At 39.0% G+C, this 14936-nt stretch overlaps 1 protein-coding gene across 2 annotated transcripts in view; it reads left to right on the forward strand.

Annotated features, from left to right (window-relative positions):
- Positions 1-14936, forward strand: part of CCM2 (CCM2 scaffold protein) — a 131048-nt gene that overhangs the window by 68054 nt on the left and 48058 nt on the right. The window contains exon 1 of one of the 2 annotated variants that reach the window (XM_036738145.1): positions 2825-2886. The exons of the other annotated variant lie outside the window; for it this stretch is intronic. Coding sequence (XP_036594040.1) covers positions 2875-2886 — 12 coding nt within the window. The 5' untranslated portion in view covers positions 2825-2874. Of the gene's footprint in view, positions 1-2824; positions 2887-14936 lie in introns of those variants that run through there. 2 annotated transcript variants of the gene reach the window in all.

Here is a 14936-nt window from a genome sequence, read left to right on the forward strand (position 1 = left end):
ATCTTGTAGAGAATGTCAGACTTCTGTGGCATTTCCTAGGACTTAATGGTAGTAAGATAGTACTGGGTGTCAAGAAATACTTGTTCATTATTTCAAGTGTAACCTAATTTCCTGTCAATGTCTCTCAGACTTTTATGCAGAGAAACCAAATTTTTATGAACATTGGGTCTTAATTGCTTCAGAGTTGATTGAGTAAAAGAACAAATATTTAGTGATCTTTAAATACAAAACTGAAATTAGAATTTGATCTCTTAATTTCTCTTCCTCTTTTTCTGCCAAAGGGTTGTGTTGTTTTTTTTTTCACTCTGCCATGTTGAGGAAGAAGGGATAACTTTCCACTCTTTAAGGTGGTTCAAAACCTTTTTATATTTGGAGGAATCTATTCATGAGGTTTATTGCTTCCAGAAGCATGAGACTAATTTCATGCATTTCTTCCAACTGAATGAGAGAAGAAAGGAGGCTAAAAAGGTGACCTTACAGAAAGGATTTACTGAGCTAAATTATCCACAGCCAAACTGAGGAAAAACTAGAGAAGGTGTTTTAACACTAAGCAGCTAAACACAACTGTCAGGAGGCTTCTGAGTCCAAGTCAAAATTGAGGATGAGTTACTAAGGTCAGCTTTCTAGTCAAACTCCTTTTTTTTTTTTTAAACTAAGGTGAAGATTTGCCTGAGCTCATAAGCAGAATGGTGTAGCAGATATCATGCTAGACTAGGAATCAGGAAAACCTGGATTCAGATCTCTCTTCTGTGTTCATAGGAAGCAAGTCACATAACCTCCCTAAGCCTTCTGTTCTAGGCTGACTCAAGCCATTCATTTCCTTGGTGTTTACATTTGTTATTGGACACCTGCAGGTCATTCAGCAGTTAACAAAAGAAGATTTACTTAGTTGTAGCAGGTGAAAATGAAATTCAATTAAATAATGATAGGCTCCACTATTAGCAAGCGATGTGGAGGAAGTGTCAGGAAAAAAAGACAGAGTAGAGTAGTTCAGACAGGTGTTGTTTGTCCTTTGTTCTCAAAGAGGACGGTGACACCAAGAATGTAATGCCATGACTTGAAAGTGAATTGGATTTAAGTGAAGGAAGTCTGTGCAATATCACCAGCCTCACTCTCTCCTCTGGAGCCATTTGGGTCCAGTGGTGAGATACCAATCAGGGTGACTGGAGGTGGCCCCCAGTTCAGACAGGTAGGAGAACCAAGAAAGACTAATGTCACTGAAACTTAGAAGAGAGTATCAGAGAGTAGGTTATCAAGAGTGTCAGAGGCTAGAGAGAGATTAAGAAAGATGGGGACTGAGAAAAAACCATTGGATTGGCAACTAAGAGATCATGAGTAATTTTGGAGAGAGCAGTTTCTTTTGAAGATGAGATCATAAGCTACACTATAGAATATACAATGATAATATTTCTGATTATGACTGGTATTGTAAGATGCTGTAGTGCCTTCTGAACCATCAAAAGAATATTACATTTTATTGATCAGTTTTAGTACGATAGGAATTTTAGTCTGATGTTTTGAAAACTGTCCATTTGTGCGTATACATGGTGATCTATCTCTTCACTTAACCCCCTTCTTTTTTTTCTCTCTTCCTTTTGGCAATGTCATTTAATTCTATAACTTTAGCTACCTTCACTATACGTATAGCTCCCAAGCCTATCTGTAATCCTTATTTGTTCCTGAGCTTTAAACCCACATCTTAAACATCTTAATCTAGGCTTCGAAAATCTATCACTTTCAAAATAACCTTCAGCTAGGTCTTGGAGGTCCCCCTCCCCCACTCCAAGATTAATCTTCCTATGTACAGATGTTATCAAGTCAACACTTTGCTTAAAACTTTTCAGTACTTCCTTATTGCCTTCCAAATAAAATTTCCCAACTTTGGCATTCAAGGCCTTCCACCATCTAGAACAATACAGCCATACCACTCTTATCACCTAGTCCCCTCTTCATGTCCTGCTTTGCCCTACTTTTGTGTCTCTGTGCTCTCCCTGTCCAAATGCCTGACCCTTCTCCACCCCCATCCTTTCTCTCCTTATGGGGAAATCTTTCCGGTCGTTTAAGGACAAACAAAAACCCTTTCCTGATTCCCCTCACACCTATGGCCAGTATAGGAGGAGGTTTGAGTTAAGATGATCTTTTTTTGTTAAACTCTATCTGCTAGCATTTATTGAGCACCTGTTATATGCCAGGCATTGCCAAGCTGTGGCGATGCAGAGTTTACAGTTTACTAAGGACTAACCCAACTATAACCTTCCTCAGAAGCAGAGGAGGCTAGGAAAGAAAATGGAAATGGAACAATCTCTATACTTGTCACAGTGAATATTCTGAAATCCAGCATATGGTATTAACCAGCCAAAAGTGCACATTGTTAATTTGTTAAAACCTAGTCTAAGAATGCAGTCTAGTATGAATAAGGTTTTTCACAGCATACTTTAGTCTTGATCTATGTAAGTTCCTATATATAAGTACATGAAAAATTCAAGCTTACAAAATAAGTCAATAGTGATAGATGGGGAAAGGCTGTTTACAGAGCTACAGGTATTGGAGGCAGTGATGAAAATATGTCTATTTTACACGCTTTGGTATACACTTAGGCCTCTTTGGTTCCTGGCAGTAGTTGTATGGGATTGCCCGACTACGCTTTTCTATTTTGTGTGTGGGCAAACGTCAGGGGGTTTGTAGGAGGAAACTGTGGTTATTCTTCTTCCTGTTCGTTTACATGTTTTTGTCGGAGAGAAGGTTAAAATCTAGCCGTGTTTTTCAACAAGATCAGACATGAGAAGAGAGGAAAACGTATAATCACTGTTAGTAGAGTGTGAAGAACAGGAATTTTTCCAAAGAAGTTACTCTTGGATCAGACTTAGAGACCCAATGGGGAGTGAGGTAGGTACAAACAAGGAACATTAAATGGCCTTTCAAAATGTTTGGTTTTAGGGGATTGCTTTCCCAAAAATACTCTGTCACTGAAAGCCAATATTTAAATTTCAGTGGCCTGAGTTGTCACAGCATATATTGGCAAATTTGAGCTAATTTCAAAGTCTCCATTGTTTTGAAAAGATTTGATGAGGGTATTGAATCTTAAGTTTTCTGCACTAAACAGTTTGTTTTTCTATAATGAAAATAATAAACACGGAGCTTTCCAGTCGATTGGACAGATATTCTTTTGTGATATTGGGGGTTTACAGATAACTTTTTTGGCATTTACTGAGCTTTCTTGTAAATGGTGTAGTATAGCTGATGGGTAGAGAGCTAATATCTGCCCAGAGTTTTATAATAAGATATTATTGAGGCTAAACATCAGGGCGAAGATAGTATTATTCTGAGTTCCAAAAATTTCACTGCTTTTCATTAATTATCATTTCTGGAAATTTCAGTTAACTTTTGTTATCCTGGAAAACCTAGCAAGTGTTTTTTCCTTTCTTGAGTTGTAGGCTCCCCCTATATGCTGCCCCCTTTTTATCCTGTTTCCTTGAATCCTGCTATAAACGGAAAGATTTGAAAAAAGTAGCATTACATTAGAAGTGTATGCTCTTGTACCTTGATTCATTGGTTTTCTGAGACCACTCAGGATTTATCACTTTCCCCAGGGACTTTTGTAGTATCCTCTTAATTGGTCTCCCTGCCTCTGCAGTCTTTCCACCTTGCAATTCACCTTCTATTAGGTTGCCAAAATAGACTTTTCTAAGGCACAGATTTCAACCAAGTTACTTCTCTGCTTAACTCTTATTAGTTCCACAAATACAGACTCTTCAGCCTGGCATTTAAAGACCTTTATAATCTCTCTTCCCCATTTGATCTAACTGCATCAGGAATATTTTTAAAAGAAAAAAGTAAGTGATCTCTGATGGAGTTTCTAGCCCAGCATCACAGATGGAGGAAATGCATGTTGGACAGGCTCTTTTTTCTGTGTTGTTGATGGTTATGGATGGATCCTTGGACTGTACTCTAGTCCTCCTGATTGGAAGCTGTCTTATAGCATCCAACACATCTAGGCCTGGATCTAGTCATGCTTCACTTCACTCCCAGACCATCTTTTCACGAGGCACCTTATGTTTACCCTCCCTCCCTTGCCCCCTAGTCCAATCTCCCTTTTCCAGTTCTGAACAAATTGAGGTATATGGGTGTAATGGAATAGTATTGTACTAAAAGAAACAGTGGTTAGGAATTCAGACAAACATTAAAAAGTAAATGTACTCTTGTCATTGCCTCTGGAAAGGGAGTGTCAACCTGTTCCCCTATGGCTCCACTCACCACATTTGTAACTTTCCAAACCAAAACATTCCTCCCAGAACATCACTTCCCTGTATTTATTGTCTTCCCCCTTTTAGACAGGCAGTCAGTTAAAAAGCATTTATTAAACACTGTGTGTCAGGCATGTGTGCTAAGCACTGGAAATAAAGGCAAAAGACAGACCTTAGTCTGGAGGAGCTCACAGTGCATTGGGGGAGACAACATGCAAACATCTTTGTATAAACAAGCTTTATACAGGACAGATAGTAAATAATCAACAGTGGTGAGGTCCAAGAATTAAGAGGTATTGGGAAGGCTTCATGTAAAAGGGGAGATTTTAGCTGAAACTTAAAGAAAGCCAGGGAAGCTAGAAGTTGGAGATGAAGAAAAAAAGTATTCAAGGCATAGGGAAAATAAAGAACCAGTGAAAATTCCTGGAGCCGAGAGGAATTCTTGTTCGAGGAATAGCAAGGAAATCATTGTCACAGGTAGCAGAGTACCTGTGTATGTGTTATATGATCTGAGCATAGATTTACTATATACAAAAATCAGTGATTTTTGAGCAGTGGTTTCAGCAACCTTATATAGGTTGTAGTTGTATAGGTGGTGAGATCAGGGGAATTTACAGAAAACAGAAAGGAAAGATAATTATTCACACATCAAAGAACAGATGACAGAAAGGGAAAGACCTGTATCAGGTAAAATAGGATGTGAGCCCATGTGAGCTGTGGCTTCATATCCCAAAGCTAGAATTTGCAAAGTAACAAGTTAACACTAGGAGTAGAGTTGGATGTCTCCATTGATTTTGCAGGCTGTAGCTAGTTATGTGACCTGCTTATCCTAAATAAATGGTGGTAAGAAAATTACACTAGAAATTCTTTTTTCATGGTACCTTATATTCAGGAGTTCTGTTTCTCAAGGATTTATTAATGAAGAAAGACCCTTGTGATTCTTTTAAAGGAAGCTAGCCTGGCCTGTCACTGCCCGTGGACTAGTTGCATTCGCTATTATCATCAACAAGCATTTTAAAAAATTTGTTTGTTTTCTGTTTTCACAAGTCATTCCATCTTATTCTATCCTCAATAAACCCTTCCTTATAGGAGAGAGTAGCATTTCCTTATAGGAGAGAGTAGCATTTACTGACAGCACATCTATACATTCACACAATGTATACTTCATTCCATATTCATAGCCCAGTCTCTTCACTGAGAGTGTTTCTTTCTCATTTCTTCAGAACTGAGAATATTCATTTCATCAGAATTTGACTTGGGGGCATGCTAGAGACGGTTCATCCCAGCTCAGAAGAGCTGATTGTTAAGTTTTCATTATGATTACCACTGGGGAAATTGACAAATGCTATATAAATCAGACTCGAATTATTGTTTTCTTAATTGTCTAGACCAGTGGTGTCAAACTCAAATAGAAACAGGATCCTTATAGGCCACATATTGATTAGAAAACCACAAATTAACATTATTTGTGTTGTATCACATTTTTATTTATTTTGTTTTAACATTTTCTAATTACATTCTAATTTAGTGGACAGAGTTTAACACCTCTGGCCTAGACTTAAGAAAGTCATAAAGAAAATGTTAATGCAGGTTAAGGGGCAGAGCCAAGATGGCAGCTGGAAAGCAGGGACTCGCTTAAGCTCTCCCCCAGGTCCCTCCAAACACCTGTAAAAAATGGCTCTGAACCAATTCTAGAGCTGCAGAACCCATGAAATAGCAAAGGGAAGCACGGCTCCAGCCCAGGACAGCCTGGGTGGTCGCTGAGAAGGGTCTATTGCACAGTGCTAGAGCAGAGCGCAGCCCAGAGTGGGGTGCCAGGACCAACCAGACTGGAAGCTGGGCGGAACGGGCCATAGGGCCCTGAATCACTGAGCTGTGGCAGTTACCAGACTTCTCAACCCACAAATGCCAAAGACAACAGAGCAGGTTAGTGGAAAAACTGCTGGAATGAAGTGAGAGGAGTGCACAGTTGGCCCCAGCCCTGTGGGTGGCAGAGGTGGTACAGTGCTGCAGCTGCTTCCAGAGTTCCAGATGCAGTTGTTTCGGGCCCCAGGCCCACTCGGTGGGAGGAATTAAGCAGCGGATCAGAGTGGGAGTGCAGAGCCTGCTTTGCCCTGCTTGGATCTGGGTCGCAATCCTGATTGGTGGTTCTTGGGGGAGGTGGAGTGCTGGTATGGCAGCACTTGCTGTGTTGAAGTAGCTCTGAAAACAGCAGCACAGCCCCTAAAACTTGGGACAAAGCACTTTCTGCTCTACAAGAAATCATACCCTGACAGAAAGCTCAAAGGTCAAGTAGTTGGCTGGGAACATGGCCAGGCAGCGAAAAAGAACACAGACTCAGACTCAAACTCTAGAATCTTTTTTTTGGTGACAGAAGATCAAAACATACAGCCAGAAGAAGTCAACAAAGTCAAAGAGACTACATCAAAAGCCTCCAAGAAAAATATGAATTGGGCTCAGGCCATGGAAGAGCTCAAAAAGGATCTGGAAAGGCAAGTAAGAGAAGTAGAGGAAAAACTGGGAAGAGAAATGAGAGTGATGCAAGAAAATCATGAAAAACAAGTCAATTACATGCTAAAGGAGACTCAAAAAAATACTGAAGAAAATAACACCTTAAAAATAGACTGGGGCAGCTAGGTGGTGCAGTGAGTAGAGCACCGTCCCTGGAGTCAGGAGGACCTGAGTTCAAATCCAGCCTCAGATACTTGACACACTTACTAGCCGTGTGACCTTGGGCAATTCACTTAACCCCAATTGCCCTACCTTCCCCCTCCAAAAAAAAAAAAAAAGGAAAGGAAAAAAAAGAAAAAAATAGACTAACCCAAATGGCAAAAGAGCTCCAGAAAGCCAATGAGGAGAATGCCTTGAAAGGCAGAATTAGCCAAATGGAAAAGGAGGTCCAAAAGACAACTGAAGAAAATACTACCTTAAAAATTAGGTTGGAGCAAGTGGAAGCTGGTGACTTTGTGAGAAATCAAGATATTATAAAACAGAACCAAAGGAATGAAAAAGTGGAAGACAATGTGAAATGTCTCATTGGAAAAACCACTGACCTGGAAAATAGATCCAAGAGAGATAATTTAAAAATTATTGGGTTACCTGAAAGCCATGATCAAAAAAAGAGCCTAGATATCATCTTTCAAGAAATTATCAAGGAGAACTGCCCTGATATTCTAGAACCAGAGGGTAAAATAGAAATTGAAAGAATCCACCAATTGCCTCTTGAAAAAGATCCCAAAAAGAAAACTCCTAGGAATATTGTCGCCAAATTCCAGAGTTCCCAGGTCAAGGAGAAAATACTGCAAAGCAGCCAGAAGGAAACAATTTGAGTATTGTGGAAACATAATCAGGATAACACAAGATGTAGCAGCTTCCACATTAAGGGATAGAAGGGCTTGGAATATGATATTCCAGAGGTCAATGGAGCTAGGATTAAAACAAAGAATCACCTACCCAGCAAAACCAAGTATCATATTCCAAGGTAAAATATGGATTTTAAATAAAATAAAGGACTTTCAAGCTTTCTGAGTGAAAAGACCAGAGCTGAATAGAAAATTTGACTTTCAAATACAAGAATCAAGAGAAGCATGAAAAGGTAAATAAGAAAGAGAAATCATAAGGGACTTACTAAAGTTGAACTGTATTGTTTACATTCCTACATGGAGAGATCATGTGTGTAATTCATGAGACCCTTCTCAGCATTAGGGCTGTTGAAAGGAATATACAGAGAGGGAGAGGGAGAGAGGGCACAGGGTGAGTTGAATATGAAGGGATGATATCTAAAAAATAAAATAAAATTAAGGGATGAGAGAGGAATATATTGAGAGAGGGAGAAAAGCTCACATAAAAGTGGCAAGAAAAAGCAGTTCTGTTGGAAGGGAAGAGGGGGCAGGTGAGGGGGAATGAGTGAATCTTGCTCTCGTTGTTTTTGACTTGAGGAGGGAATAACATACACACTCAATTGGGTATCTTACCCCACATGAAAGAAGGAGGAAGGGGATAAAAAGGGGGGACAGTAGAAGGGAGGGTAGATGGGGGAGGAGGTAATCAAGAGCAAACACTTCTGAAAAGGGACAGGGTCAAGGGAGAAAATTGAATAAAGGGGGACAGGATAGGATGGATTAAAATACAGTTAGTCTTTCACAACATGAGTATTGTGGAAGGGTTTTGCATAATGATACATGTGTGGCCTATGTTGAACTGCTTGCCTTCTTAGGGAGGGTGGGTGGGGAGGGAAGGGGGAGAGAATTTGGAACTCAAAGTTTTAAAAGCAGATTCTCAAAAAAAAATTTGCATGCAACTGGGAAATAAGATATATGGGCAGTGGGGTACAGAAATCTATCTTGCCCTATGAGAAAGTAAGGGGAAAGGGGATGGGGCGGGGAGTGGGGTGACAGAAGGGAGGGCTGACTGGGGAACGGGGCAGTCAGAATATATGCCATCTTGGAGTGGGGGGAGGATAGAAATGGGGAGAAAATTTGTAACTCAAAATCTTGTGGAAATCAATGCTGAAAACTAAAAACATTAAATAATAAAATATGGAATTAAAAAAAAATAATGCAGGTTAAGCTTAAAAGTGTTATTTGGTTGTTCAACATTTACTAGCACATCCCTAATTTGACTGGCAGCTTTTTAGTGTTGTTATCAATCACTGTATTGTAGTCATTGTGTATATTATCCTTTTAGTTAAGCTTTCTTCATTCAGCATCACTTCATTATAAGTCTTCTCATGTTTGTCTGAAATTGTAATCATTGTTTATTGTTAGCATAGTAGCATTCCATCATGCTCATATACCTCAATTTGTTTAGCCACTTTCCCATTGATAGGTACTCATTTGGCTTCTTGGTTTTTGCTACGACAAAGTGTGTTATTGTGGATATTTTGTTTTTATGGATCTTCTGTGTCACTGACTTTCTTAAGAGATACATGCCCACCTATTCCTTGGTTTCTGGAGGGATTTCACATTTAGAGTACTTACAGGCAACTGAATGTTCAATAACTGTAATTCTTAGTCATCTAGTGTAGAAAGCCACCAGCCTTGGAACCATGAAGACATGTATCAAGTCCTGTCTTGGACACTTGTAATCTAACTCTCTTAAATCTTAAGTTGCAGAGGAAGTGCTGACCTGCATTGATAGAGGAAGCTTACCTATCTTTACCAATGAAATCACAGTTCTAGTCTGCTTGCATCATTGTAGAAGTAGGAGAGCACCCACTATATAGGACTGAAGGCCATTTGGTATTTGTCTTTTTTTCACAGGTTGCCTTGACCAAATGATTCATCACCAAGTAGCCAGTTTGCTGTTGAAGATCCTCTCTGTTCTTTGCTAGGCTTATCCTCAGAAAACAGGCACAATGTGTTGCCAGGACTGTACTTTCTAAGCCTTTCTAATATGATGAAATCCACCAGAACTTGTGCTCTGGGGGAGGAAAAGGGAACAAGCATTTACTAAGTGTGTATTATATGCCAGACGCTGTGCTAACAACTTATCTCATTTGAACCTTACAATAATCCTAGGAGATAGGTGTTGTGTTTATCCCCATTTTACAGTTAAGGAAACTGAGGCAGGCAGAATTAAGCAACTTGCTGAAGGTCACACAGCTGGTGTCTGAGGCTAAATTTGAACTCAGGTCTTCTTCATTCCACTGTGCCACCTAGCTACCACTCTACTGGCACTCTCTTTAAGAACCCAGGATTACCTCCAGGCCAAGATGGGACATTAGAATAGAACATTCTGGAGGAGTTTTTGGTATTGTTCACCTTCCCATAGGACTTTATATGGACCTACAGAGACCATGCTATTTTGCCTTGGCCCTCTGAGAGGGAAAGGGATAGATTGAGAAATATAAATAATATAAAAGAAAATGACATCAATAAAAATAAGAATGTAAGTTTCTTGAGGGCAGGCACTGCCTCACTTTTGTATTTGTATCCCCACTACTTAGCACAGTTCCAGGCACGTATGAAATGCTTAATTCATGATTTTTCATTCATTCGTTTTCATATATCCAAGAACAAATTTCATGGGAACATTTAATCACAACCAGCTCATCATTTCTTATAGCACAGTAGTATTCCATCACAATCATACCACAGCTTGTTTAGCCATTCCCCAATTAGTAGGCATCCCCTCATTTTCTGGCTCTTTACCACCACAAAGAGAGCTACTATTAATAGTTTAGAACATATAAGTTCTTGTCCTTTTTTGTCCTGATCTCCTTGAGAAACAGACCTAAGAGTGATATTGCTAGGTCAAAGTTTTATAACTCTTTGGGCATAATTCTAGATTGCTGTCCAAAATGGTTGAATCAGTTCATTCCACTAACAGTGTATTAATGTCCCATTTTTTCCCATCCCCTCCAACATTTGTCATTTTCTCCTTCTGTCATTTTAGTCAATTTGATAGGTGTGAGGTGGTACCTCAAAGTTCTTTTAATTTGTTTCTCTTTTCAGTAATGATTTTGAGCATTTTTCCTTATGAGTATATATCATTTTGATTTCTTCTTCTAAAAATTGCCTGTCTTTTTAACTGTCAGTTGGGGAATAACTCATATTATTATAAATTTCACTCATTTCTTTATATATTAGAGATATGAGACCTTTATCCGAGAAACTGTCTATAAATTTTTTCCCCAATTTTCTGCTTTCCTTCTAATCTTGGCTACATTGGTATTATTTGTACAAAAACTTTAATTGAATGTAATCAAAATTATCCATTTTATATCCCAGAAAGCTCTCTTGTTTATTCATAAATTCTTCTCCTATTCATAAATCTGATAGGTGATATGTTCTATGCTCTTCTGATTTACTTATGATAACACCCTTTATGTCTAGGTCATGTATCCATTTTGACCTTATTCTGGTAAATGGTATAAGATACTGGTCTATATCTGGTTTATATGAGATTGCTTTCTAGTTTTCCTAAGAATTTTTACCACATAGTGAGTTCTTATCCCAGTGGTGTCTTTTAAAAATGAAAAACGGATGAAAGGACACTGTCATAAACTACTATCATGTCCTTAAAAAGTTTAAATGATATAAATCAAACAACCTAGTGAGTCCAGAAGAACCAACATGCTTCTTCAGCCAAAGAACATTTATTTAGTCTCTTTGCCCATTAGAGAGATAGGAAAATGAAGGGCAAACACTGAGTTAGAACAAACTTGTTTGTAAAATTTATCCAAGGGATGGTGGAAGATTATAAACAGTGTTATTCCTTAAAATAATTGAGGAAAAAACAAGTTTCAGAAAGTTTAGAGACTCAACTAAGCAAAGTCTTCTAAAGGAGTGAAACTGAAAGGACAACAGAGGAAAAGTGCACAGGATCCCTGTGTGGACTCTACCAAAACAGCCAAGGATGTACTTTATGAGGAAGTTCAAACAGGCTTGAAAGAAAAGCTGGGAAGAGCAGAGTAGCTTGACTAGACCAAGGATACTCAAGAAAGGAAGCATCACAGTTTTGACAATATTGAAGGAAAACCAAGTAACCAAGTTCAACAACCCTTTATTTACTCTCCAAAGAAAACCTGTGAACCATTCTTTAATTTAGCTGTAACTTCCTTTTATCTTCTGGTTTCATTTATAGCAAGAATGTAAATATTGATATGGTTAAGTTCCCTAGTGGTATGCTGAGTCATAGGACAAGGCTCTCACATTTAGAGGACCGGTAATTAATGCTTATTGATGTCTAAAAATCATGTGATTCTTGGCAATCTCTATCCTGTTTTCCACTCCACCCTACCTCCTACCACTATCACTGCTAATATGTAAGGGACTGCTTAGGAATCAGAGCCATTTTGTATTCTTCATTTCATGGATTGCCATGCTTAAAAAATGCATTTCCTAATGATGAGTTACAGAATGTAGCCAGGTCATCAGAAATACCCTAGGGTACTATCTCTCAAAGCCTTTCCATCGTGACTGCCAGAAATTTGTGCTCTCCTGACATAGCCTTTGAGAACTCAAAGTCATTTGGTCTTCTGGCCTCATATCTCTTCACTCCAAACCATCCTCTCCATTCAGCCCTCAAAATTTTTTCAAGCGCAGGTCTGACTATGTTCTTCCCCTACTCCATAATCTCCAGTTGTTCCTATTACCTCCAGGATCAACTTTAAATTCATCTGACATTTAAAGCCCTTTGCAACCTGACTTCTTTATAGCTTTCTAATCTTTTTATACTTTTCTTTTTTTCTTTTTGGAGGCGGGGGAGGCAGGGCAATTGGGATTAAGTGACTTGCCCAAGGTCACACAGCTAATAAGTTAGTAAGCTAGACGAGTGTCTGAGGCGGGATTTGAACTCAGGTCTTCTTGACTCCAGGGTTGGTGCTCTATTCACTGCGCTACCTAGGTGCCCCTCTTTTTATACTTTTCTCCCTTCCATGTGATCTAGCAACACTGGAGTTCTTGCTGTTCTTGCATGTAACTCTATATCTCTCGACTCCATGCATTTTCACTGTCTGGCAGCTTCCCCCACCCTGCCCATGCCTTAAATGGTCATCCTCCTTACCTCCTGGTTTGTTTCCCTTGATTCCTTCAAGACACAGCTAAAATCCTACATTCTTCAAGAGCCCTTTCCCAGCCTATCCCTCTGAGATGACTTTCCATTTACACTCTATATATCTTGTGTGTTCATAGTTGTTTAAATGTTGTCTCCCTTATTTGAATATGAGATCTTTGAGAACAGGCAGGGACCACCTTTCTTTGTATCCATAGCACACAGAGAGTACCTGGCACATGTTCAGTTGTTTTTCAGTCATGTCCCACTCTTCATGACCCCATTTGGGGTTTTCTTGGCAGAGTACTGGAGTGATTTGCCATTTCCTTCTCCAGCTCATTTTACAGATGAGGAACTGGGGCAAACAAGGTTAACTGACTTGCCCAGGGTCACACAGCTAGTAAGTATCTGAGATCAAATTTTAACTCAGGAAGATGAGTCTTCCTGACTCCAGGCCTGGTGCTCTATCCACTGTGCCACCTAGCTGTCCTTTGCACATAGTAAGCAATTAATAAATGCTTGTTGACTGTGTAGTAATTGACCAGCTAAGGATTGTCTAATAGGGAGTAAATTGTAATTTCTTTGGGAGCAGTAATTTGAAGGAATAAATGATTGAGTAAAAATATCTTGTATAAAGAGTAACTCAAGTCAGATTAATCTGCTCTCTGCTAACAGAGTGACAGTCCTGATAGGAGGAAGGGAAATTATTTTATTAAAGCTTTATAAAAAATATGGCAATCTAAGAAACTGGGAAAGTGTAGTTTAAACATTACAACAGTTAAATGATTATATAACTTATGGATGAGGGGGGCAACTCCTTCACATTTGTGTTTTACGAATATGTATAAAGTGTCTTGAAGCATTTTATAAATATTAGTCATTATGATTTACAGTTTCACAGTTAAATATGTACTTATGACATTTCTTTGCTTCAGGGTGGCTTACTGAGGTGGAAGGCACCTTATCTTACTTTTTTCTGAATCTCCTCAGTTGCCTTAGGAGTTTCACTAATGTCTGACCAGTGAGGAAGGCAAGAGCAGATCAGTGCAAGCTTTGTCAGATTTCACCCTTTAGCAAGCTGTTTCAATAAGCTATTTGCAGAAATGCCCTATATCCAGTGTTGGGAATACCTTACAAAGACATAGCCATTGTATAAATTTGCTTTCTCCAAATAATTTCCGTAACATCTAAGTCCTACAGAGATTCCTATGAGATACTGTTCAACTTGCCACTCATTTGGCGCATGCATAACATTATTTCTATGGAATTTCTTCCTATATTTCTTCTAAAACTGTTTTCTTGAAATTAACTCGTAATGTTAGGTAGAAAGAACATGCCTGTTAAAAAAGCTGCGATTTTTTGAATATGAAAAATTTCCCTCTTAAATAAAGAAGTCAGATCCATCTTCGAGGGGGAATGAGTGATACAGCAGCTATTCGAGGAAATTTATGATGGAGGAAGGGAGTAAACCCCCGCCCCGCAGTAGTCTAGTGGGCTGCTGGGGGTGGGGGCGGGGAGAAGAGGAGAAAAGTACATATTTGCTACCTAAAACAGACCAAATCACAGGATTGTAGTTTCCACATACAAACCCTGTAACCTTTCTAGCTTTCTCCTTGGGGTTTAGTATCTCTATGACACTCACAGGTTATAACCATTGGTAAGCTGGTAAGTTTAACAACTAGCTCTTCAGAAACCAAAAAATATGCTCCATGACAGTTTCCTTAAGTATAGACCAGGACTGTCCAACCTTAGGTTTTTATTGAAACAATAGACAATATATTTTGATTTGCCATTTTATTGAGACCTCTGCGGTAGCTCAGCTTCCTTTACCAAAGCATTTACGTAAATTTCTATGCTTGTAGGTGGGCCGAATAAATCACACCACAGGCTGCATGGGCCTGCAGGCCTCATTTTGGACAGCCCTGGTCTAGACAATCAACAAAACAATAAATCATTCCCTGGCTTGTAGTGTTTGACATGTTCCTTGAGTATGAATGCTGGTTAGATATGCCTCCAGCACACCCCTGTAATACATCCCACTATTAAATGCTGGATTTTTTTCAGCTTCCCTCCTAAATAAATTATCTTAAAATTCAAATAATTTGTCATGAGATGATGCCATTAGGAGCTTGGTTTTAATAAAAGTCTCTGTATCCCAAATACATGATGACTCTCAACTTTAAAAACAAAAACTCA

Source organism: Trichosurus vulpecula, chromosome 9 (genome assembly GCF_011100635.1).
Source record: "Trichosurus vulpecula isolate mTriVul1 chromosome 9, mTriVul1.pri, whole genome shotgun sequence".
In the NCBI taxonomy this organism is placed as follows: domain Eukaryota; kingdom Metazoa; phylum Chordata; class Mammalia; order Diprotodontia; family Phalangeridae; genus Trichosurus; species Trichosurus vulpecula.